The sequence below is a fragment of the Pristis pectinata genome, chromosome 5 (assembly GCF_009764475.1).
Source record: "Pristis pectinata isolate sPriPec2 chromosome 5, sPriPec2.1.pri, whole genome shotgun sequence".
Taxonomy (NCBI): domain Eukaryota; kingdom Metazoa; phylum Chordata; class Chondrichthyes; order Rhinopristiformes; family Pristidae; genus Pristis; species Pristis pectinata.
In genome coordinates, this window is record NC_067409.1 from 53,608,005 (window position 1) to 53,635,156 (window position 27,152).

Genomic DNA, 27,152 nt, shown 5'->3' on the forward strand with positions numbered 1-27,152 from the left:
CCTTGAATTTATATTCCCCTTTCATCCTCTCAAGATATTCCAAGCGATTAATACCTAATGAAGTACTGTGGATATGTAAACACTCTTTAACGTGTGGAATTTTTTTTTCATTATATATACATCCAGCTGCTTCAATCATGCCAACAACTGGTGATATTTGTTTATTTTGTAAATCTACTCCTCCAGGGGAAAAGCACTTACCAATCAAGGGTTCATCTACATTCCAAGACATAATGTATTCATCAAGGGTTCGTGCATCAGTACTGTTCATTACAGGATTTATAGGTCTGTCCATTTTACTATCTGCAATTCAAAAAGTCATTAAAAAAAACTGTAATAGGTATTTTATATTGAGGCAAAACTCCAAGAAAATCATGATCAGTCATTTATAACCAAATAGGCCTTGGTTTTCATGGCGTATTAATAAATATTCTGATATTGAAATTTCAAAATATTATTCTTAACAAAGGAAAGGAGCCTGCCAGTATTTTGCACTACAGGATTATTCTATCCATATCTCTAGCTAGTTCCTTAATGCTTAAAAAATCTAACGTCCTGATCAGAGACTAAACATTGCTTCAGTCTGTCTACTTGATAATAACACTGATTACGTCCAACTTCCCAATAAGAACCCAATTACACTCACCTAAAGTTTCTTTTAAAATTTGTTCAACCTGTTAAGCCATATGCCAAAAAAATTCCAGGGACATGATTAAAACAAAAAGAAAAAAAAAAGATATTAAGTTTGATTATTTTGCATAGAAAGCTGAAACAATTATAATTCACAAACTGCAGGTAGAATTGGGAAAAAGAAATAGATGTTAGGGAAAATTCAGTCAGAAGAGTAGAGTTTATCAATCAGGACTCTGGGTTGGAGAGGACTGCAAAGACGTCAAGAATATTGGAAGGCTAATTCTCACTATTTTCACATTGAAAATATTTTACACATTTGATGCCCTCGTGATGTGGAGTGCCCTCACCATTGAAATGGCTTAATCATCTACTGCACATACCATTAATGATCAAGCCATTTTACTACTCTAGGATTATTATAGGGAATAAAAATAAACTGTGTCTTCCAATCCCCTTTTCCCAATCTGAAAATCAATTGGATCCAGCTCAACTTCCTTATGGTTTAAAATTGAATTCATCACAAAACTCCAAAATCAAAATCCTTCATCTTTCATCTTCTCCCACTTCATTTCACATTGCTGAAGTTCCCAAAAAAATAAATGCCACCCAACACACATTCATTTTCCCACTCCTTGCCTTTTAAATGTTTTCAATATGCTTTATGCATATGCCCCAGCGTTGGCAAAATAATGGATATCCGTTACTGTAATAAAGGCACATTATCCAACTCATCTTCTTGAATACTGCTAACTACTCAACATTGTTTCACCACCTCTTCAAGAGCAAGATAGAACATTCATCTATTCAAGTTAATCCAACCATTCAAATTATTCCTGGCCAATCTTTATCTAAAGATCTACAAATCTAGTCTCAGCAGCCTTTTTAAAGTCCATTAGATGTCAACTAACCCTTATGTAAAGAATTATAAATAATAAACCAATACCAATTGTTTCCTGACTTATTTCTGATAGGACTTACAAATGTACCTTTGTACCCCTTTCTTTTCCACATTCTACAAGAGGAAACAGTTAATTTTTATAAATTTTATAGAAGTCTTTTCAACTTAAACATATTAAATTTCCCATTAACTTTGTAAATTCAAGTAAACTTCATCAAGGTAACATCCTCATAATTTAAGCTTAACTAACCATTCTAGTAAATTTCTGCTGTACCCACTCCTTGTGCAAATTTGATATCTGAGATGCACTGCCCAGAACTGAAAACAGAAGTTCTTTAAATGGGGTCTAACCAGAATATTATAGAACAACATCAACACAAGAAATTAGAGCAAAATTAGACTATTACAATCCCTCAAGCCTGCTTGGCTTTTCAAAATTGTTGCTGATCTCTTCAGAATACAAATGCCTATAATTCTCAGTGTTAAATAAATTCAATGATCAAGGGCAACAGTTCTACTTCCTATGTGAAGAATTATAAAGAGGCACAACCCATTGAATGAAAAAATTTCCTTATCTCCATCTTAAAAGGCTGATCACTGCAATGTAAAGGGTATCAGCCAGTTCCCAATTCCAATTTCACCATCCAGAGAAAATAGTCTCTGAACAGCTATCCTGTCAAGTCTTTTCAGAACATTAATTTTTTTTTCAAATGACCACCGATTCTTGTAAATGTCAGCAAGAATTCTTTCCAATTTCTCCTTATTCCAGCATCAACCTAGCAAACTGTCATTAATCTAGTAAAATTATTTTGTACTCTCCAAGAAAACCATATCCTTCCTTTGGAATGGAGACTAAATTTACACACAATGCAATACTCTAATCTCACAAAAGGCCTGTATAATTGCAGCAAAACATTTTTACTTCTGTAATCCAAGTCCCACTTGTTAACAAAAGCATACATATTAATTAGTCTTCCTCGATGCTTGATGTATCGCTTTGTTAATCTAATCCATTGTGCACAAGAAACAGATCTCCGTGTACCAATGTTTAGTGAATTTTTACAATTTAAGAAAATTGTTTATCTCTGCTTCCTGAATAAACCTCCCATTCCTTCACATTAAAATCCATTTGCCTCCCTCTTTCCCACTCATTGAGCCTATCTATATCCCTGAATATTTTCTTCATAGCTTACTTTCCCATATGGCTTTGTATAAACAGCAAACTTTTATGGACTACATACAATAAGAATTACTATGATGAAGGGTATGTAATTAACAGAACCAACCACCACAGTCCATATGGCCACCCTTTAATTCCAGCTAGCTAATATGAAAATGATCTGTCAAACCTTACTGTTTTCTATTATACAACCAATCCTCTATCAACCACAATGCCACAATTTTTTTTAATTAATTCATTTGAGATATAGGCATCACTGACAAGGACAAGAAACTGGTGATGAGCTACACTGAACTTGTGCATTACTTCTAATGGAGCTACTCCCACAATTTTGTCAGCTAGGGAGCTCCAGGATTTAGACCCAGCAATGATTAACAGTGATATATTTCTGAGTCAGGATGACATACAAACATGGAACATGCTAAACTTGTGAAGTGCCATTTCTTTTTCATAAAACCACATTGACATTACCAGGTAACAATGCAAGTGCTTTGCTTTAACTTCCATTAATAATAGATCCAAACATTTTCCAGACATGCATCATTACTAACTGGACTTTATTTCCCTTTTTTGATTTCTCCTTCCACTTCTGATTAGCAGTGTTAAATGTGATGCCTTCCAGTCCACCAAGAATATTTCAGAACCCAGGGAAATATGAAAGATCATAACCAATGCATTCGGCATCTCTGCAATCACGTCTTATAAGATCCTTGGACATGCAGCATCAGGTCCAGCGGGCACCAATTTTAGTTCATTAATTCCGCCAGTATTCATGTTTATGCTAATTAGTTTAAATTCCTTATTTTCATTAAAGATATTAGGCTGGATACAAAATTCATGTTTAATGTCCCAGTCTTTTCTATATTCTCTATTCTAATTTCTTCTGTCTCTGGTTCCAAAATATCCACATATAATTTCCCAATATTCTTCTGTGCTCCATTCTCTTTGAAGTAAAGTCTGACATTTTATTAGCATTATAAGTTAAAACCTACATAAATTCTCTAGTGTATTGTAATTTAGGTACTTAAAACTCCAAACCTCCATTCATCTACAACTACTAGCTTCTCACCATTTAGAATATACTCTGCCTGACCTATCTTGAGTCCACAGCAGAAATCTCACTCTTTCCTGGACAGAATTCAATCTGACAGTTTTTAAATCCATGTAACAGTGCTCAATTGCAATGTTCTGCTCCTAGCTGCACTATTAATTGTGCCTTCCATTTTGATATTGTCAAGAAACTTGGATCTACGATTCTCTGTTTTATCATTCAAAATATTTAAAAATAGCAAAAAATCAAGGCCAATGAGCATAAAAGGTTAAGAGGGAACACCACCCATCATTTCTGCAAAACATAATGATCAAACATGAATTTTACTGCCTCCTATCTTCTAGGTCTATCTCTAAGACTCCACTTTCACTTAATGGCATCCTTACCCAGCTTAACTAAGATATTGTTTGCAAAGAAGTTTCTTTCCACTGCTAAACAAGGGCCCAAGAGTTCTATACAATCTGTTGGAAGAACTCAGTGGGTCAAGCAGCATCTATAGGAGGAAAGAAACCATCGACGTTTCGGGTTGAAATCCTGTGTCAGGACTGGGTCTATACGATAGATCCTATTCAAATCAACAAATCCTTTCAAGAATTTTATTCTTCTTTATACCAATCAGAATCCCCTGAGGATCCTACATCAATGTACGAATTTTTAAGAGATCTGAAGATTCCCCAACTATCTTTAAATGAACGTTCTACATTAGATGCTCCCAGTTCGGAGGAAGAAATAAAGAAATATTTTCAATGAACTCGGGTAAAGCACCCGGCCCTGATGGATATACAGCTGAATTTTTTAAATCCTTTTCTGATATTCTTGTTCCCTGGTTAGCCAAAAATTTTTAAAGATGTCCTATCAGTGGGTAAACTACCACAATTTTTCTATGAAGCAACTATTTCTTTAATTCTTAAAAAGGATAAAGATCCCACTGATTGTGCATCTTATAGACCTATTTCTTTATTAAATGTAAATTCAAAAATATTTTCCAAAATATTGGCCTTTAGACTGGAAAAGGTTCTCCCACAAATTATCTCTGAAGACCAGACAGGATTTATTCAGAATCGTTATTTACATTTTAATATCAGGAGATTAATGAATATTATATATACTCCTTCATCCCAAATTCCAGAATGTGTTGTTTCACTAGATGCTGAAAAGGCATTTGACAGAGTCGAATGGGAATATCTATTCACTACACTTCAAAAATTTAATTTTAGCCCTAAATTTATATCTGCAATTAAGATGATTTATTATACACCTATGGCTTCAATACTTAATAATAATCAAAGATCTCCTTTGTTTAGGCTTTTCAAGGTACTAGACAAGGTTGCCCGTTAAGCCCTTTATTATTTGATATTGCTTTAGAACCCTTGGCTATTGCACTTCGGGACTCTTCAAATGTATGTGGCATTACTCGCGGACAGATGATTCATAAGATATCTCTCTATGCCGATGACCTGTTACTTTATATTTTTAATCCGGATGAATCTATCCCCGCAGTACTATCACTACTAGATCAGTTTAGTGTTTTTTCTGGCTATAGATTAAATCTTAATAAGAGCGAACTTTTTCCATTGAATATGCAAACCCCAATTTATAGCCAAGTACCTTTTAGATTGGTAACTGACTATTTTATGTATTTAGGTGTTAAAATTACTAAGAAGCATAAGGACTTATTTAAAGCTAATCTATTGCCTTTCATTGACCATGTTAAACAATTATTTACTAAGTGGTCTCCACTGTCTTTATCATTGGTAGCCGAATTAATGCCATTAAGATGAATATTTTACCAAAATTTTTATATTTATTTCAAGCGATTTCAATTTTTGTCCCAAAATCTTTTTTTGACACAATTGATTCTAAAATTCTTTCATATATTGGCAGAATAAAAACCCAAGGTTAAGTAAGAAATATTTACAAAATTAAAAAAGGATGGTGGTTTGGTCTTGCCTAACTTTAGATTATACTATTGGGCAATTAATATATATATTTAATTTTTTGGATACAAGATTCTGATGTAATTCAATGCCCCAAATGGTATGCCTTGAGCAACAATCAGTTCCTGACTTTTCATTAGTTTCTATTTTAGGTGCTTCTCTCCCTTTTGCACTTACCAAGTTAAGTAAACATACGACTAACCCAATTGTTAAACATACAATACGAATATGGTTTCAATTTCGTAAAAGTTTTTGGATTGAATAAATTTAATTTGTCAAGTCCCATTCAATCTAATTTTTTCTTCTATCCTTCTAGAGCTGACTCAGCTTTTTCCATATGGAAAAGGAAGGGAAATAGTATGTTTTCGGGATCTATTTAGTGATAACGGTTTTTCATCTTTTTGAACAATTGTCTAATAAATATAATTTGCCTAGATCACACTTTTTTCGATATTTACAGATTACAATTTTTTTTTAAAACCACTATACCCTCTTTTCCGACACCTTACAAAATTGAAACTACGGAAAAATTTTAGGTCTTAATCCTTATCAGAAGCGACTTGATAGCGATAATTTATGATTTAATTATGAAAATATGTCTAGAATCATTAGACAAAATTAAGAATGAATGGGAAAGTGAACTCCAGACATCTATACCTATAGATACTTGGAAGAAAATTCTTCATTTAGTCAATACATCTTCAATGTGTGCCAGACACTCGTTGATACAGTTTAAGGTAGTCCACAGGACCCATATGTCCAAAGATAAGTTAGCTCGTTTCTATAACCATATAAATCCTATATGTGATAGATGTAAATCGAATGTGGCTTCTTTGACACATATGTTTTGGTCCTGTCCTCTTCTGGAAAAATATTGGAAAGACATTTTTAACATTATTTCAAACGTATTGAAGATTGATTTACAACCTCACCCTATCACTGCAATTTTTGGATTACCAAGGATAGAGTCTGGCCATTTATCTCCTTCCGCTAACCATATGATTGCTTTTGTTACATTAATGGCCAAATGATCCATTTTGCTTAAATGGAAGGATCCAATACCCCCTACTACTTTTCAATGGTTTTCTCAAACTATATCATGTTTAAACTTGGAAAAAATCAGGAGTGGTACTGGTGATCCTTCGCTTAAATTTGAAGATATTTGGAGTCCATTTATTCAATATTTTCACATGACGTAGATCCCCTTTCAATAACTTTCCAACTTGGAGGAACGGACTTGACGACATAATATTGCTCTGCTTCTACTGAGAAATTTTAGCCCAGTTTTTTTTTCCCCCTTTTTCTTTGTTGTTTGTTCTTCTTTTGAAAAGTTTTTTTTTTGTTTAGTTTATATTGTTTATAATTTTTTTTTATTGATTTGGGTTTTTTTTAAATTTATATAACAAATCTTTTTCTTTCCTTTCTTTTATATTATATTCATTTACTAAGAGATCGTTAGATCTACAGATTTTTTAAAATATTTTTATTGTTCTTTATGATTATATATGCTATGATTGTTATCCTGATCTCTTTGTATTACATATATAAATATTGATGCTATATTTCAATCTGTATTGATTTGAAAACTAATAAAAAGATTGAAAAGAAAAGGACCTGGGTCTATCCTTGGCACCTTCCTGTTCTCACCTACAGTAGAACCCTTATATCCAAAGACTGGGTTGACTTCCACATTTATAATGATAATACCAAGCTCTACAGTTCCCACTATCACCTCAAATTCAGAATTATTATATAGTCAAATTAATTTTATAATACATCAATCCAAAATTTTGTGTTGAGGACAGAGCAGGCAGTAAAGTCTCCCATTTATCACCTTTGCACTTAGTGACCCATTGCTCTGCCATCTCATTAAACACCAAATTTAATGCTTCGTCTTGCATTTGCAGCTCTTCTAGGACATAGCTGCTCCTCTGTAACATCTTCTAATCCCACACCCCAAATCAGACCCTCCACTTTTTTTCCCCCACTCTGATTCCTAGGGATCAATGGTAAAGTTTTCATGTATCCAAGATAAGCATTCTGGAATTTGGTTCTTCAAACCACCTTTGACTTTCTTATTTTCTACCCATCTTCTAAAAACTCCCAAATTCTATGTGTCAACTTCAACATCGACCACTTCCTCTCATTCCTCTAAAATTAATTGGAATCTTAGTCATCCCTGCATGATACTATATGGAAGTTACTGAAAGTGAAATAAAAAACAAATATGCTGGCAATACCCAGTAGGTCAGGCATCATCTGCAAAGAAAGGAATCAAGACTATTATCCTGAAATATTAACTCCGCTTGATAATTTCCAGCATTTTCTGGTTTCATAATTACAATGCATTGGCGTAGTTTCATTTCAGATATCCATCATCCTCAGTGCTCTGTTTTTTGGATTATTGTAAGCGATTCCAATAGGATCACTGGAAATCACAGTACATGTGCAAACACATTTAATGTATGCAAGACAACCCCAAAACTTTTAGATTTGTATATTGACATACACAGACATTCAGTTATGCCTGGGAAAGAGGTGGTGAGAAATTTAGCTTGTACATTTATCAATGATTTAAGCCAACATGGCATCAATGCCCCAGATAGATTATGGAGTCACAAAGAGAAACCCAATCATCTTCTTGCAGGACTATTTTTTTGAAACTCATTTTGAAATTATGCAGTATAGAAATGTTACAGTAGGATTTGTTGGAATCAAAGATTATAAATTTGAATACAGCATGAAAAGGACATCTGTAATGTTACAACTGCTAAGTACAGGAATGCACCACAACAGCAATTGCTAGTGTAACACAATGAGATGACTAAATATGTTAACCTTAATGCTAAGGCAGTGAGGTGAGGTTTATGTTATAAATTACACGTGGCAATTGACTGATTGTAAATCTTCCAGTTTTAAGGTGCAATAAAGCAATCACATTTAAACATACATTTAATCAGGTGAAGGTCAGTCATTGTAGCCAATCTTACCTTTCTATGTTGATAGCCCCTGATATGTACCTGAAGATTTTGAGCAGATGCACAAGCTACTTTGCAGATCTAGAAATAAAATAAAAAGGTATTAATTTCTTGACTCCTCAGATTTCAATAGTTAAAAGAAAGGAATTGTACACCTACCTTGCATAAAATACAATGCAAACACAAGACAATTTCTTTCTTGATCATACATGACGAAAGTAACCAAACAATCATACTCCAAATTAGTCTAAACTCACAATAGATATACAGCCTATGATAAAACATATACTTAAGTCAACACAAAAGGAGTTTAAGTACCACAAAGCAGGTTGACACTGAAATAAATATATATAATAAACCTAATAAATGCATTGCTCAACTCTCAAACTTATGATTTATCTTCAAATATTATTTCTAACACTTTACATAATTATGATTAAAAATATCATTGTGGCATATGTGACAGATTTGATAAACACTCATCAAACCTTCAAAACTGTCAATGCCTATCCAAACTTTTCTTTTGTAATTTATTTAGCTCTCTGTATTTTTTCTGTCTGCATTCAACTTTAATTATTCCTGACATCCATGCCACCTCAATTACTTTTGATCATTCCTCATTATAACCATGATGTATTTCATAATCCGAAAAAATCCCATTGCCATGACGTTTGAGGGGAAGAGTCAGATAGTAGTGCTATGCAAAATATATTACAATGCATTTGGCCTGCATGTGCACAAGCAAGACTGGCAACTTGCAGACACAAATGGCTATATTGAGGGTTCAAGAGTACAATAAAGAGTAACTGTTTCCAATGGCTAATGGATTAATAGTCAGACTTCATTAATTTACAAATTGACAGAAGAACTAGAGATAAAGAGGGAAAAGTATTCTATACAACGCATGATCAAGATTTGGAAAGCAGAGTCCTGAAAGGTTGTGGAAAAAAATAACAAAAGTCTTCAGAGTAAACATGATTTGAAAAAGAGACCTACAGTCACCTTCTGCACTGTACATTTTTATCATATAGCAACAATAATGGATATCAAAGATAGAAGTGGGAAATTAACACTCCAGGCCTATTGTGCCAGGGGAAAGAGGAAGCAAAATAAGAAGGGGTTAGCAGTATTAACTTAGATACTCAAGTTCTTGGAAAGATGATGAGCTTAAGGACTCAGGAAAGAAACTATTTGATGAGTTAAGCAGAACACTGGGCTTTTTGCCAAGTAATTTGTAAGCAATTACTTTTCTGCAAGACTTCAATTAACCTGATAATTGCTTAAACACAAGAGAGAACATTTTGATATGCACGTTTCCAGCACAATGTGGAATTTATTACTGGATCAAATTCTTGGAATGAAATGGGAGAGCATTCAAACAACTGCAATCATTAAAGCACCAAGATATGGAAGAAATTGAATTATGGAATATATAGAACTGTGAAGAAAAGGACAACAAATAATCCAAGATACCCAAGTGGAATTTTATTTTAAATCAAGTAAAAATGGCAGAAGACAAAAATCAAAGAACTAAACATGAGACAAAAAGCAAAGGAGACACACTGGTTCTCTACAAATAGGATGCAAATAGAAATGTTTCTAAGAAAATAATATGAACTCTGGGTGATTAAGCATAAGAATAGCAAATGCAAAACAAAAGAAGCCAACAATACTTCATCCAAAAGGATAAGGAAAAGAGGACTGCAGACAATTGTTAAAGGAACGAGAAAAAAATTTTCAGCTATACGAGAGCCAGAAAACTGGCAAAAGATATTCATTTCTTCATTGGGCCAAGATATGATAAAAATATTAAATAAGTTTTCTGATTCATATTCATTCTTGAAAATCATTTTAGACTTGATGAGGACAATAATTAATAATGCAAATTTAAACAAACATATTGATTTAGAGAGTCACAGAGTCAGTCATAAAGTGCAGAAACAGGCCCTTTGGTACAGAGTCTACACTGACCATCAAGCATCCACTTACACTAATTCCATTTTGTTTTCCCCACATTCCCATCAGCTCCCTGCAGATTCTACAACTCACCTACACCTCAGGAGCAATTTACAGTAGCCAATTAACCTATTAACCTGCACATCTTTGGCTGATGAGAGGAAACTAGAGTACCCAAGGAAAACCCATACAGCCACAGGAAGTAAAGGCAAACTCCAAACAGACAACAATGGAGGTCAGGATTGAACACGAACTGCCAGAGCTGTGAAGCAGCAGCTCTACCTCCTGCACCACCATGCCTCCCTAAATCGAATTGGAACCCGAAACTAGGAAGTGCAGTTTGGCTAGATGATATTCATCCAAGGGTGCTTTGGGAAATGGAACGTGTGTTGTGCGCATGCTCTATTTTAATAATTCATTGCATTCTGGGACAGTTTCGTTGACAGAACATAGAGTCATAGAGTTGTACAGTATGGAAAAAGGCCCTTCAGCCCATACACATCCATGCCAGCCAAGATGTATATTCAAGCTAATCCCATTTCCCAGCACTTGGCCCATATCCTTCTGAATTCTTGTCATCCATATACTTGTCCACATACTTCAAATGTACCTAATGTACCTGCCTAAACCACTTCCTTTGGCAGCTGGTCCATATATGTACAACACTATGTTAAAAAGTTGCCCCTGAGTTCTTATTAAACCTTTCACCTCTAACCTTAAAACTACGTCCTCCAGTTTTCGATTCCCCAACCCTGGAAAAAAGACCACTCACTCTATCTGTGCCCCTTATGATTTTATATACCTCTATGAGATCACCCCTCAATCTCCTGTGCTCCTAGGAGTAAAGGCCCAGCCTGTCTAACCTCTCCCAATAACTCAACCCCTGGATTTCTGGCAACATCCTTGTAAATCTTTTTTGCACTCTTTTCAGTTTAATTACATCCTTCCTAAAACAGGGTGACCAAAACTGAACACAATACTCCAAGTGTGGCCTTGCCAACATCTTGTACAATTGCAACATAGCTTTCCAACTTCTGTATTCAGTGCCCTGACAGATGAAGGACAGCATGCCAAGAGCCTTCTTCACTGCCCTGTCTACCTGTGACTCCACTTTAGGGGAACTATGCACCTGTACTCCAAGGTCCCTCTGTTCTACAACAGTATCCAGGACCCTTCCATTCAATGTAAAAGTCCGACCTTGATTCATCCTTCCAAACTGTAACACTTCGCACTTATCTGAATTAAATTCTAATTGCCATTCCTCAGCCCAGCTACCCAGCTGATTAAGATCCCGCTGCAATTCTTGATACTCCTCTTTACTGTCTACGACACCACCTATTTTAGTGTCATCTGCAAACTTACTAACTACTTCTCATATATTCTCATCCAAATCGTTAATATAGAAGACAAATAACAATGGCCCCAACACCGACCCTTGAGGCACACCACTAGTCACAGACCTCCAGTCTGAGAAACATCCTTCCACCATCACCCTTTTTCCTATCATCCAAGTTTGCTAGCTCCCCTTGGATGTCATGCGATCTAAACTTCCAGAGCAGCCTACCATGCGGATCCTTATCAAAAGCCTTACTGAAATCCATACATACTACATCTACTACCCTTCCCTCATCAACCTTCTTCATCACTCACTCTATCAAAAAACTCAATCAAATTTGTTAGGCAAGTTAAAATCTCCTACAACGACAATCCTATTATTCTTACAATTCTCCTCAATCTCCCTGCACATTTGTTCCTCTAATTCCCGAGGACTATTTGGGACCCATATTACAATCCCAACAAGGTGATCATCCCCTTCTTATTTCTCAGTTCCACCCATAAAGCCTCACCAGATGATCCTTCAGTAATGTCATCTCTAACTACTGTTGTGATGTTCCCCTTAATCAAAAAAGCAACTCCATCTCGCCTAACGCACCTGTATCCTGGAACATAAAGCTGCCATTCCTGCCTTCCCTTTAGCCATGTTTCCACAATGGCTATAATATCCCATTCCCACGTATCTATCCATGCCCTAAGTTCATCCACCTTACCTGTCAGACCTTTTGCATTGAAGTAAATGCAATTTCATCCAACTGATTTTCCTTGCTCTTCGCCATGCTCCTTCCTGTCCTACCTGATCAATTTGCTTTCGCTGTCTTCTCTATCACTATTCTGCCTCTCAGTTGCCTCACTTCTACTTAGAATCTCACCCCCCTGCCAATCTAGTTTAAACCCTCCCTAGCAGCACTAGCAAATCTGCCCACAAGGATATTGAATAGATGGAAAACTAATGCAGACCCAGTGTTTAAAAAAGTTGACAAGGCAGACCTGGGTAATTACAGACCCACTAGTTTGATATCAAATATAGAAAAGATGCTTGAGAGAATTATTATGAATGCAATATTAGAAAGAGATGGACAAAGATTTTCATAAAAAGGTCATATCACTTTTTTGTTCCCAGTATGATGGCTGAGGTAGGCTAATATATATTGTAAAATTAACTTCCAACATAAGCTTCTGATAAGGTACTACATAAGAGACTTCTCTTCAAAACTAAAGCTGCTGGTATCTGTGGTAATGCACTGAGCTGGATCAAGAACTAGCTGAAAGGCACAGCAGTTATAAATGGATTTCATTTTGATAACTGGAGAACACCAACCATTTCCCCTGGGGTCTGTAAGGAAAGAGTTAAATTAACCAGTAGTCGTTTTCTGATTCCTCCTTAGTATGTGCAACACAAAATGGCGGTTGTAAGACAAAATAGTGTCCGCTTGGAATGTGGTAATAGCTTGAAGATGTGCATGGATGCACTTCCTTGAGATTAGATACTGGTGAAGAATGTTTTCTTCTTTGCAGACCTGTTGACTCTGTTTCTAAGTTATGTTTTTAGGCTGAAGGTCGCGAGTGATAAGAAGGTACAGGCTGGTACCACTAAGGAATGGAAAAGTACTGGAATAAAAGTTATGTTAAGTTTTTGAGGGATATAAAAAGGGGGCACCTTCTTTCTGCAAATCGGGACCTTCCCTTAGGCTGGGTTGTGACTAGTGCTAAGACACAGAGAGAAGGCTGTGTGAAAGTCTGTCGGACACCCAAGGTTCCCTCTGGCATTATGTAGATCAGTTCACTGATTGGCTGATAAGTATTATTTTGCTTCCTTCTGTATTTTAAGTATTCTTACTTTCTGTATTTTATTCTTTATACAACTCTAATAAAGTAGCTTCTATAACCTTTAACACGTGTACAGTGCCTCCTTTGTTTGAGAATACCTCTTGCTGCTGAATCAGGAAAGAACAAGGAACGAATTTCAAAATATTTTCATTACAGGGTCACTGTTGGGCACCATCTCATAATTAGTACTTGATACCAAAATCTGTTCATGTGCTGGGACCAGACATTAATAAGTATATCAGGAACTTAAGGCAGAATAAAGAAACTGCCAGAGAGCTTCAGGAAAAAGTCAACAAACCTGTATATGAAAAGAATCAAGGATAACAAAATCAGAAGCACTACATTAGTTCTCAAAAAAATACCCAAAGGAAAGGGGGAGATAATTAAAGGGCAAAAAGTAATCCAGTTTGTTGAGGGGAAAGGACACAGACAGGTTACTAAATAAGTGCTTTTAATTTGTCTCTGAAGAAGAAAATGAAACTGCCCATGTCACAGGGGAAGAAGGTAAATTGGTTAGGACAAGTATAAAGAGTAGGCACTTAAAAGTTTGATAGCACTCAGGGTAGAAGAGTTAGGTGATTAACTCATTAAGCCAGGATGTAAGAACAGAAATAACAGAAGTTTTGACCATAATCAGTTTGTACTTTGCCAAGTAACTTGGAAAAGTTCAAAGACATGTTAATGAGAGTACCACAGTCATCAACCACTTCTACCGATTCACGGTACTCAATGGTTAGTCAAGTACATTGATCGCAATTCTGTGTTGACTTTCATTTATTAGCTGATAATTATTCACATCTTAAGAGTAGAGTCATAGAGCACTACAACACAGAAACAGGCCTTTCAGCCCATCTAGTCCATGCCAGCCTGGTCTGCCTAGTCCCATCTACCTGCACCTGGACCATAGCTCTCCATACCTCTCTCATTCATGTACCTACCCAAACTTCCCTTAAATATTACAATTGAACTCGCATCCACCACGTACGCTGGCAGCTCATTCCACATTCACACCACCCTCTGAGTGAAATAGTTCCCCCTCAGATTCCCCTTAAATATTTCACCTTTCACCCTAAACCTATGTCCTCTAGTTCTAGTCTCACCCAACCTGAGGGGAAAAAGCCTGCATGCATTCACCCTATCTATACCCCTCATAATTTTGTATACTTCTGTAAGATCTCCCCTCATTCTCCTGCGCTCCAGGAAATAAAATTCCAACCTATTCAACCTATCCCTGTAACACAGGTCAAGTCCCGGCAACATCCCTGTAAATTTTCTCTGCACTCTTTCAGGTTTATTGATATATTTCCTGTAGGTAGGTGATCAGAACTGCACACAATACTCTCAATTCGGCCTCACCAACGTCTTATACAACTTCAACATAACATCCCAATTCCTGTACTCAATGCCCTGATTTATGAAGGCCAATGTGCCAAAATTTCTCTTTACGACCCTATCTACTTGTGATGCCACTTTCAAGGAAATATGGATCTGTATTCCCAGGTCCCTATGTTCTACCACACACCTCAGTGCCCCACCATTCACTGTGCAAGTCTTACCCTGGTTTGTCCTCCCAAAGTGCATCACCTCACACTTGTCTGCATTAAATTCCATCTGCCATTTTTCATCCCATTTTCACAGCTGGTCCAGATCACTTTGCAAACTTTGATAGCCTTCCTCCCCGTCCACTAAGCCCCCAATCTTGGTGTCATCTGCAAATTTGCTGATCCAGTTTACCACATTATCATCTATATTAATGATTTAGATGATAAACAACAACAGACCCAGCACTGATCCCTGCGGCACACCACAAGTCACAGGTTTTTTTTTGCAGTTCCAGCAGCCACAGCAGCAGAGGGGAAGAGCCAGCAGCATTTTTTTAAGGTTGTTTCTGATTGGCTAAGTGCATGGCAACTCAGCCAATAAAAGTCAGGTAGGGTAAAGTGGAGCAGCTATTATAAGAGTGGGGAGCTGAGGCTTTGGTGTGAAGAGGTGGTGGCTAAGATGAGAGTCTGTTCAGCCTATTTATTTATTATTGCACAGGTAGAGCAGTGGGGAGTGCAGTGGTGTGCTCATCTTGCATGATGTGGGAAGTCAGGGAGACCTCCAGTGTCCCTGATGACTACATCTGCGAGAAGTGCACCTGGCTGCAGCTCCTCACAGATCATGTTAGGGAACTGGAGCTGGATGACTTTTGGATCATTTGGGAGACTGAGGGGTTGATAGGAGTTACAGGGAAGCAGTCACACCTAAGTTGCAGGAAGCAGGTAGCTGGGTGACTGTCAGGAGAGAAAGGGAATAGGGTACAAGGTACCCTGTGGCTGTTCCCCTCAATAACAAGTATATTGTTTTAGATACTGTAGAAACAAAGGACTGCAGATGCTGGAATCTAGATGAAAAACACTATGATGCTGGTGGAACTCAGCAGGCCAGGCAGCATCTGTGGAGAAAAGCAGGGAGTCTATGTTTTGGGTCAGGACCCTTCTTCAGGACTGAAGATAGGAAAAGGGGAAGCCTAATATATAGGAGGGAAAAGCAGAGCAGTGATAGGTGGACATAAGAGGTGGGGTGGGCACAAGGTGGTGATAGGCAGATGCAGGTGAGAGATAGTGATAGGCAGGTGCAGGGGAGGAGGGGAGAGCAGATCCACTGGAGGATGGGTCAAAGGTAAGGAGAGAGACAATAAAAGGGGGTAGAAAAAGAGAGGCTAGGAAAAGGAAGAAGAGAAGAAACATGCTGTTGGGGGCGGGGTTGTGGGGAAGCGGGATGGGTATTACTTAAAGTGGGAGAATTCAGTGTTCATACCGTTAGGCTGCAAGGTCTCAAGATTGAAAATATGATGCTGTTCCTCCAGTTTGTGCTTGGAATTCTCCTGGCAGTGGAGGAGGCTGAGGACTGACATATCTGTGATAGTGTGGGAGGGGGAGTTGCAGTGACTGGCAATGGGGAGATCGCAGTTATGGACAGAGCGCAGGTGTTCTGTGAAATGGCCACCTAGTCTGCATTTGTTCTCACCAATGTACAGGAGGCCACACCTGGAGCACCGAATGAGGTAGATGATATTAAGGGAGGTGCAGTGAATCTGTCTCACCTGAAAGGACCATCTGGGTCCCTGGATGGAGGCAGGGTAGGTGTTGCACCGATGACTGGGGCAGTGGAAAGTTCCTGGGGTGGGAGCAGGATGGGTGGGTGGTAGGAGAGGGGGAGGAGGGAGGAGTGAACTAGGGAGTCACGAAAAGAGCAGTGCCTGCGAAAGGCAGAAAGGGGTGGGGAGGTATGTTTGGTAGTGGTGTCCGGTTGGAGATGGGGAAAGTGGTGATGAATGATGTGTTGGATACATAAGCTGGTAGGATGAAATGTGAGGACAACAAAGACCCTGTCCCTGTTGGGTATGGGAGGGGTGCTGGCAAGAGCAGAGGTGTGGGAAATAGCAGAGATACAGGTGCGAGCTCTCTCAACCACAGTTGGGGGGAAGCCACGGTTAGAAAAGAAGTTGGACATCTCAGATGTCCTGGAGTAAAAAGCCTCATGGGAGCAGATGAGTCAGAGAAATTGAGAAAAAGGGATTGCATCCTTGCTAGAGACCAGGTGGGAGAAGCTGTAATTGAGGTAGCTGTGGTGTCACTAGGTTTGTAGAAGATAATGGTGGATAAGGAATCTCCTGAGATGGAGATGGAAAGACCAAGGAAGGAGAGGTGTCAAAGAGAGTCTAAGTGAATTGGAGAGCAGGGTGACAATTTGTGGTGAAATTTATTAATCTGTTGCATTCTACACAGGTTCGAGGTGGTACCAATGCAATTGTCGATATAGCAGAGAAACAGTTGAGGAATGGGGCAAGAGAAGGCTTGGAACAGACACTGTTCAACGTAGCCAACGAAGAGACAGGCATAGCTGGGGCCCATAGCTATGCCTTTGGTCTGTAGAAAGTGAGAGGAATTAAAAGTTGTTAAGGGTGAGAACAAGTTCAGCTAGGCAGAGGAGAGTGTTAGTGGAAGGGGACTGGTTCTGTCTCTGATCAAGAAAGAAGTGGAGGGAGGTGAGGACATCATGATGGAGAATGGAGGTATATAGGGACTGGACATCCATGGTGAAGATGAGGTTGTGCATGCCGGAGAACTCAAAGCTATGGAAGAGTTGGAGAGTGTGTGATGTGTCACGAATGTAAATGGGAAGGGATTGGACTTGGGGGGGGTGGGGGGGAGTGGGAGAGACAGGGACAGGATAGTGTCCAGGTATGAGGATATGAGCTCCATGGGGCAAGAGCATGCAGAGACAATAGGTCTGCCAGGACAGTCTATCTTGTGGCTTTTGGGGAGGAGATAAAAGCGGGCAGTCCTAGGTTGTGGGACTATCACATTGGTAGCTGTAGGGGGTGAGATCTCCCGAGGTGATGAGGTCAGTGATGGTGTGGGAGATAATGTCCTGGTGGTCCTTGGTGGGGTCATGGTTCAGGGGTAGGTAGGAGGAAGTGTCTGAGAGTTGGCATTTGGCACCACCTTTGTCAGCTAGTTTGATGAAAATGTCAGGGGTGGTGCGGAGGGAGCGGAGAACAGAGCATTCAGAATGGGTAAAGTTGGAGTGGGTGAGGGGAGCAGAAAAGTCAAGACAGCTGATGTCGTGCCAACAGTTGGCTATGAATAGGTCCAGGGAAGGTAACAGGCCCGGTGGGGGAGTCCAAGTGGAAGAAGAGGGCTGGAGGTGGGAGAACAGGTCATTAGAAGGCGGAGAGGACTTCTTACCGAAGGAGGAGGCCCAGAGATGGCGGAAAAAGAGCTCTACATCATGCCAGGCTTGGAATTTGCTGAGGTGGGGCCATAGAGGTATGAAGGTGGGGCCTTTACTGAGAACAGACCACTCAGCCTCAGAGGAGGATGGTAAAGACTCGGCAGGGCTTAGAGTTGGGTCTAGAAGAGGAAGGGTGGGGGAAGGGGGGCTGGGCTAAAACTGAAAACGGGGGGTAGAATGACCTACCAGGGGAAAGCCACACTGGTCAGATCTTGGGCACTTGAGTCTAGCTCTTTGGCTCAGAAGGGGAGAGGGGAGAAGAGGCATGCAGTAGTGATAGGGGATTCATTGGTTAGGGGAGCAGACAGGAGGTTCTATGGATGAGAATAGACTCTTGGATGGTATATTGCCTCCCAGGTGCCAGGGTCAGAGGTCTCTGAGTCCAGAGCATTTTTAAGGGGGGAGGGTGACCAGCCAGAGGTTGTAGTATACATTGGTACCAATGAATTAGGCAGGAAAAATGATGAGGTCCTGTAAAGTGAATTCAGGGAATTGGGTGCTAAGTTAAAAGACAGGACCTCCAGGGTGGTGATCTCAGGATTGCTACCCATGCCACATGCTAGTGAGGAAAGAAAATAGGAAGATAGTGCACTTAACACGTATTGGTATAAGGAAGTTGAGTATCTAGTTGCAGAGGGGGGTACAAGGCCCAGGCCTTGAAGCTTGATGATGAGTTTGGAAGAGACTACTGTGTTGAATGCCGAGCTGCAGTCGATGAACAGCAGCCTGACATAGGTACTTCTGTTATCCTGATGGTCCAGAACAAAGAGCCAGAGAAATCACATCTGCTTTTGACCTGTTGTGGCAGTAGGCAAATTAAAGTGGATCCAGGTCCTCTCAGAGGCAGGAGTTGACTTGTGCCATAACCAACCTCTCGAAGCATGTCATTATGGTTGATATAGTGCTACCAGATGGAAGTCATTGAGGCAGATCACCACGCTCTTCTTGGGCACCAATACAATAGATGCCTTTTTGAAGCAGGTGGTAATCTCAGACAGCAAAAGCGAGAGGTTGAATACCTCCGTAAATACTCCAGCCAGTTGGTCGGCACAGATGTTTAGTACTTGGCTGGGACCAGATGCCTTTCATGGATTCACTTTCTTGAAGGATGCCAAGATGTCTGCCTCAGAGATTGAGATTACAGGGGCATCTGGAGATGTGGGGGCTTGAGCAGATGTGTCATGATGCATAAAAGGCATTTCGCTCATCCGAGAGTGATGAGTCATTGTCACTTATGCTAACTGATCTCACCTTGCAGTAAGTAATATTGTGCAAGCCCTGCCACAGCTGTCAAGTGTCCATCTGTGATTCCAGTTCCGTCTGAAATTGCTTCTTTGCGCTCACAACGGCCTTCCAGAGGTCTTACCTGGACTTTTATGACTCTGGATCACCAGCCCAAATCACCACTGATCTAACTCTCAGATTACAAATCTCCTGGTTCATCCAGGGCTTCTGGCTGGGGAACACTCAAAATGGTTTTGTGGGTGTACACTTGTCCATGAATGTCCTTATGAAGTCAGTGACAACTGTGTCATATTCAGTTAGGTCCGCTGATGAATCCTTGAACATAGTCCAGTCTATGACTTGAAATAGTCCCGAATTAGCTCCTCTGCCGTATAGGTCTATCTGCAATCTCCCTAAATATTTGCTCCTCTAAATCCCATTGACCACTGGGGGGGCCTATAGTACAATCCCATCAAAGTGATCACCGCTTTCGTATTTCTGAATTCCATCCATAGTTTCACTGGATGACCCCCCAAGAATATCGAAAATACTACTGTGATGTTCTCCTTAATCAAAAATGCAACTCGCCCTCCTCTCTTACCTCCACCTCTGTCACACCTGTAGCATCTGTATCCTGGAACACTGAGCTGCTGTTCCTGCCCAGGCCTCAACCATGTCTCTGTAATATTTATAATATACCAGTCCCATGCACCTATCCATGCCTCAAGTTCATCTGCCTTACTTGTCAGGCTTCTTGCATTAAAATAAATGCAGTTTAGTTTATCAGGCCTTCCTTGCTCTGTGTCCTGCCTTGCCCACTGAACTTGCTTGCCGTAACTTCTATATTTACCTGCATGTTCTCACCTGCCACACTGCTTTGGGACCTACCACCTTGCCAGACTTGTTTAAATGCTCCTGAGTAGCACCAGCAAATCTCCCCAACAGGATATTGGTCCCTCTTCAGTTCTGTTGCAACTTGTACATGTCACCTGTGTCCCAGAGAAATCCAAATAGTCCTAGAACCTGAATCTTTCCCTCCTGTAACAGCTCCTCAGCCACACATTCATCTGCCATATCCTCCTATTCCTACCCTTACTAGCACATGGGACCAGGAGTAATTGAAAGATTACAGCTCTTGAGGCCCTGCTTTTTAAAATTCTGCCTGCCTATCTACCTATATTCATTGCAGGACTTCATTCCTTTCTCTACCTATGTCATTGGGGCCAATGTACAGTGGCATGCAAAAGTTTGGGCATCCCTGGTCAAAATTTATGTTACTGTGAATAGCTAAGCAAATAAAAGATGACCTGAGTTCCAAAAGGCAATAAGTTAAAGATGACACATTTCTTTAATATTTTAAGCAAGATTACATTTTTATTTCCATCTTTTACAGTTTCAAAATGACAAAAAAGGAAAAGGGCCTGAAGCAAAAGTTTGGGCACCCTGCATGGTCAGTACTTAGTAACACCCCCTTTGGCAAGTATCACAGCTTGTAAACGCTTTCTGTAGCCAGCTAAGAGTCTTTCAATTCTTGTTTGGGGGATTTTTGCCCATTCTTCCTTACAAAAGGCTTCTAGTTCCCTGAGATTCTTGGGCTGTCTTGCATACTCTGCTCTTTTGAGGTCTATCCACAGATTTTCGATGATGTTTAGGTCAGGGGACTGTGAGGGCCATGGCAAAACCTTCAGCTTGTGCCTCTTGAGGTAGTCCATTGTGGATTTTGAGGTGTGTTTAGGATCGTTATCCTGTTGTAGAAGCCATCCTCTTCATCTTCAGCTTTTTTTTTACAGACAGTGTGATGTTTGCTTCCAGAATTTGCTGGTATTTAACTGAATTCATTCTTCCTTCTACCAGTGAAATGTTCCCCGTGCCGCTGGCTGCAACAAAAGCCCAAAGCATGATTGATCCACCCCCGTGCTTAACAGTTGGAGAGGTGTTCTTTTCATGAAATTGTGCACCCTTTTTTCTCCAAACATACCTTTGCTCATTGTGGCCAAAAAGTTCTATTTTAACTTCATCAGTCCACAGGACTAGTTTCCAAAATGCATCAGGCTTGTTTAGATGTTCCTTTGCAAACTTCTGACACTGAATTTTGTAGTGAGGATGCAGGAAAGGTTTTCTTCTGATGACTCTTCCATGAATGTCATATTTGTGCAGGTGTCACTGCACAGTAGCAGTGCACCACCACTCCAGAGTCTGCTAAATCTTCCTGAAGGTCTTTTGCAGTCAAATGGAGGTTTTGAGTTGCCTTTCTAGCAATCCTATCAGCAGTTCTCTCGGAAAGTTTTCTTGGTCTTCCAGACCTCAACCTGACCTCCACCTGACCTCCACAGTTCCTGTTAACTGCCATTTCTTAATTACATTATGAACTGAGGAAACGGCTACCTGAAAACGCTTTGCTATCTTCTTATAGCCTTCTCCTGCTTTGTGAGCATCATTGATTATAATTTTCAGAGTGCTAGGCAGCTGCTTAGAGGAGCCCATGGCTGCTGATTGTTGGGACAAGGTTTGAGGAGTCAGGGTATTTATAAAGCTTTAAAATTTGCATCACCTGGCTTTTCCTAACGATGACTGTGAACAAGCCGTAGTCCTAACAAGCTAATGAAGGTCTGAGACCTTGGTAAAAGTTATCTGAGAGCTCAAATCTCTTGGGGTGCCCAAACTTTTGCATGGTGCTCCTTTCCTTTTTTCACTCTAAAATTGTACAAAATAAAAATAATACACTAATCTTGCTTAAAGTGTTGAAAACAATGTTTCATCTTTAACCTTATGACTTTTGCAGATTAGTTCATCTTCTACTCACTTAACTATTCATAGTAACAGAAATTTTGACCGGGGTGCCCAAACTTTTGCATGCCACTGTATACAATAAACTCTGGGTGCTCACCTTCCCCCCAAGAATGTTCTGCAACGGCTCGAAGACATTCTTGACCCTGGCACCTGGGAGGCAATATACCTTCTTGAGGTCTTGTTCGCGGCCACAGAACCTCCATCTGTCCCTCTAACTAAAAGAGTCTTTTAAAGAGTCATTAATCTGCAGTTCATAAATAATTACTTTGCAATAATTGTTAATCTTCATGGATAAGTACCTAAACTGTCATTAAAATTCAAAAAATGTATTAAACCTTTTGTGTCTTTCCAACATTCTTCAGTGTTATTTAAAAACATAAGTTTTATTTTATTACACTGAAGACAACATATAATTTGAAATTGTTTACATCTCTCCTTTGAGGTGGATGTCCATCAAAATTTTGCAAACTATTGTACTATATAGAAAGCCTCATCTCGGCCACTTTATGTAATTTCACATTAAACTTTCTGCCGCCATCTATTACTTCAGCACTTACTGCAGACGTTTCCTCTCGCTTTTAAATTACAAATCTATATTACATATGACACACAAACCAATGGCATATTTCAATCATTATATAAACAGGAATTTCTTTCATTCCTCAGTCAATGTTTTACCCAAAATGGGGCACCTTCAAACAGTAATACACAATTCATCTTTCCAGAGGCGTGAGAGCGGAGAGTGCCGGAAATTAACGAGGAGTGAGTTTTTTTTCTTTCCAGCGTTCGGGATAGCGGCGAGTGACCACGCAGGCACGTGACGTCACTCAGAAGCGCATAGGCGATTTAAAAGTCAGAGGTTTACCTTCGGCTTTCTTTCCAGCGGTGTGAGAGCGGAGAGTGCTAGAAATTAATGAGGACTCAGTTTTTTTTCTTTCCAGCGTTCGGGATAGCGGTGAGTGACTGCGCAGGCGCGTGACGTCACTTGGAAGCACGTGGGCGATTTAAAAAGAAGACTGCCATATCCAGCGGGCAGCGTCGGAGCGGGCAGCGGAGTGAGAGGGAGCAGAGTGGTTTGGGCTTTGGCTCAACAGGCTTCGGCGAGACCGGGTAAGAGGCGAGATTTATAGAGAGTGGGTAAGTTATTAGTTTATTTATTTATCTCAGTAGTATTTAGCAGTATGCATCTGGGGTTGGTCTTATGTTTGGAGTGTCAGATGTGGGGACCCTGGGTGACTACCAGCCTCCCCGCTAACTACATCTGCACAAAGTGCACCAAGATGCAGCTCCTCAAGGAACGTGTTGAGAGTCTGGACCAGCAGCTTGATGACCTTCGGCTGATTAGGGAGAGTGAGCAGGAAATAGACAGGAGTTATAAAGAGTTCGTAGAGAGTACCTCTGTGGCAGTCCCCCTCGAAAATCGGTACCTCCTTTTAGATTCCATTGGAGAGGATGACCTGACAGAGGAAGACCACGGCAACCGGGACCTTGGCACCATGCCTGGTACTGTGGTCCAGCGGGGAAAGAGAAATGCAGTGGTTATTGGGGATTCTATAGTGAGGGGTATGGATAACAGATTCTGCGAAACCGACAATGAATCTCGGATGGTGTGTTGCCTCCCTAGTGCCAGGGTATGGGATGTCACAGACTGGGTCCAGAATATTCTGAGGGGAGAGGGTGATCAGCCAGAAGTCTCGGTACGTGTAGGTACCAATAACATAGGTAGAAAAAGAGAAGAGGGCCTGAAGGAGGAATATAAGGAGTTAGGGAGAAAGTTGAGAAGTAGGACCTCAAGGGTGGTAATTTCAGGATTACTACCTGTGCCACGTGCCAACAGTAGAAAGAGTAGAAAGATCTAGCAGATGAATGCGTGGCTGAGTGACTGGTGCAGGGGGCAGGGCTTCAGATTTCTGGATCATTGGGACCTTTTTTGGGGGAGGTATGACCTATTCACTAAGGATGGGTTACACCTAAACTCCACAGGGTCCAATATCTTGGTGGGAATGTTTAATTTAGCTGTTGGGGAGGGTTTAAACTAATCTGGCAGGGGGATGGAAACCAGGATGTTAGGATACAAGATGTTTCTATAAACCTCCTCCCTTACCCTAACAAGTCCAAGACAGTGTGCAGTGAGGATGGCAAGAAGGACAGGCAGGTGAGAAGTCAGGATAATTTGCTGAACAATAGAAGTACAACAAATCAGAATGTTAGGATACAGGATGTCAGGATAGAGGATGAGGTATATAGAAACATGTCCAAGATAGTGTGTAGTGAGGATGGTAAGAAGGACAGGCAGGTGAAAAGTCAGGATAATTTGCTGAACAATAGAAGTACAACAAAATCAATAGCAGATACTGGACTAAATGTACTATGTTTAAATGCACGTAGCATTAGGAATAAAGTAGATGACCTAGTGGCACAACTACAGGTTAATAAATACGACATTGTGGCAATCACCGAGTCATGGCTTTATGCTGGATGTGATTGGGAACTGAATGTCCAAGGGTACACAGTGTATAGGAAGGATAGGCGGGTAGGCAGAGGGGGAGGTGTGGCCATGATGGTTAGTAATGATATAAAATCAATAGAAAGGAAAGACATTGGGTCAGAAGAGGCGGAATCCTTATGGGTGGAGCTAAGAAATAGCAAGGGTAAAAGGACAATAGTAGCAGTTGTATATAGGCCCCCTAATAGCAGTCAGGAAGTGGACCATAACTTGCAGTTTGAAATAGAAAAAGCGTGCCAGAGTGACAACGTGAAGATAATTACGGGGGATTTTAACATGAAGGTGGACTGGGAAATCCAGCAAGGCAGTAGATCTCACGAGAGTGAGTTTGTGGAATGTCTACGGGACGGATTTTTGGAGCAACTTGTTGATGAGCCCTCCAGGGGATCGGCTGTTTTGGATTGGGTGCTGTGTAATGAACCGGAGGTGATTAGGGAACTAAAGGTAAAGGAACCATTGGGAACTAGTGATCACAATATGATTGAGTTCAGTTTCAAATTTGAGAAGAAGCTGATAACTGGTGTATCAATATTTCAGTGGAACAAAGGAAATTACAGTGGTATGAGAGAGGAGTTGGCCCAAATTGATTGGAAGAGTAAGCTGGCTGGAGGGACAGCAGAGCAGAAATGGAAGGAATTTCTACAAGTAATAAGGAAAATGCAGGATAGATATATTCCAAGAAAAAAGGTTTTGAATGGAAAAAAGGCACAAATGTGGATAACAAGAGAGGTGAAGGCTAAAATAAAAGCAAAAGGGAGGGCATACAAGGAAGCAAGAATTAGTGGGAAAACAGAAGACTGGGAAACTTTTAAAAACCTGCAGAAAGAAACTAAGAAGGTCATTAGGAAAGAAAAGATGAATTATGAAAGGAAGTTGGCAGATAACATTCGAAAGGATACTAAGAGTTTTTTTTAAATATATAAGGAGTAAAAGAGAGACACTGGTTGATATAGGACCAATCGATAACGGTGCGGGAGAGATTATAATGGATAATAAAGAGATGGCAGAAGAACTAAATGAGTATTTTGCATCGGTCTTCACTGTGGAGGACATCAGCGATATACCAGTTAGTCAGGGGTCTCACGGAATGGAACTGAGTTCAGTTAAGATTACTAGAGAGAAGGTGCTAGGAAAACTAAATGGACTAAAGACTGATAAGTCTCCCGGACCGGATGAGGTGCATCCCCGAGTTCTGAAGGAGGTGGCTTTAGAGATAGCGGAGGCATTGGTGATAATTTTCCAAAAACAGATAGACTCTGGCGTAATTCCGGAGGACTGGAGGGTCGCAAATGTAGTTCCGCTGTATAAGAAAGGTGGGAGGCAGCATAAAGGAAATTACGGACCTATTAGTCTGACGTCGGTGGTGGGAAAGTTATTGGAATCGATCCTCAGAGATGAGGTTATGGAATACCTAGAGGTGCAAGGCAAGATAGGTCCTAGCCAACATGGTTTCGTGAAGGGAAGATCCTGCCTGACCAACCTATTGGAGTTTTTTGAAGAAATCACAGGTAGGGTGGATAAGGGAGAGGTGGTAGGTGTTGTGTATTTAGACTTTCAAAAGGCCTTCGACAAGGTGCCACATAAGAGACTGTTTAATAAGATGAGAGGTGATGGAATTACAGGTAGGATAACAGAATGGGTGGAGCGTTGGCTGGTTGGCAGAAAGCAAAGGGTGGGAATAAAAGGATCTTGTTCTGATTGGCTACCGGTTACTAGTGGTGTTCCGCAGGGGTCGGTGTTGGGGCCGCTTCTTTTTACCTTGTACATTAACTATTTGGATGATGGAGTAAATGGTTTTGTGGCTAAGTTTGCGGATGACACCAAGATAAGTGGAGGAGTAGAGAGTATTGAGGAGACAGGAAGGTTGCAGAGAGACCTAGATAGTTTCGGAGAATGGGCAAGGAAATGGCAGATGAGATTCAATGTTGAGAAATGTGCAGTTGTACACTTTGGAAACAGAAATAAACAGGCAGATTATTATCTAGAAGGAGAGAAAATTCAAAGTACAGAAGTACAAAGGGACTTGGGGGTACTCATGCAGGATACCTTAAA

General features: G+C 40.1%; 2 protein-coding genes across 4 annotated transcripts in view; one reads left to right on the forward strand and one right to left on the reverse strand.

The window, feature by feature from the left end:
• Positions 1–27,152, forward strand: part of invs (inversin) — a 356,685-nt gene that overhangs the window by 313,292 nt on the left and 16,241 nt on the right. The gene's annotated exons all lie outside the window — the stretch shown is intronic.
• The window catches only part of LOC127570917 (uncharacterized), a 70,530-nt gene that overhangs the window by 42,102 nt on the left and 1,276 nt on the right, over positions 1–27,152 (reverse strand). For 2 of the 3 annotated variants that reach the window (XM_052016857.1, XM_052016859.1), the window contains exons 2-3: positions 8,690–8,758; positions 202–303 (exon numbers count right to left, since the gene is read on the reverse strand). In XM_052016857.1, coding sequence (XP_051872817.1) covers positions 202–295 — 94 coding nt within the window. In that variant the 5' untranslated portion in view covers positions 296–303; positions 8,690–8,758. Of the gene's footprint in view, positions 1–201; positions 304–646; positions 675–8,689; positions 8,759–27,152 lie in introns of all 3 variants that reach the window. The other variant, XM_052016858.1, reaches the window with a different exon arrangement.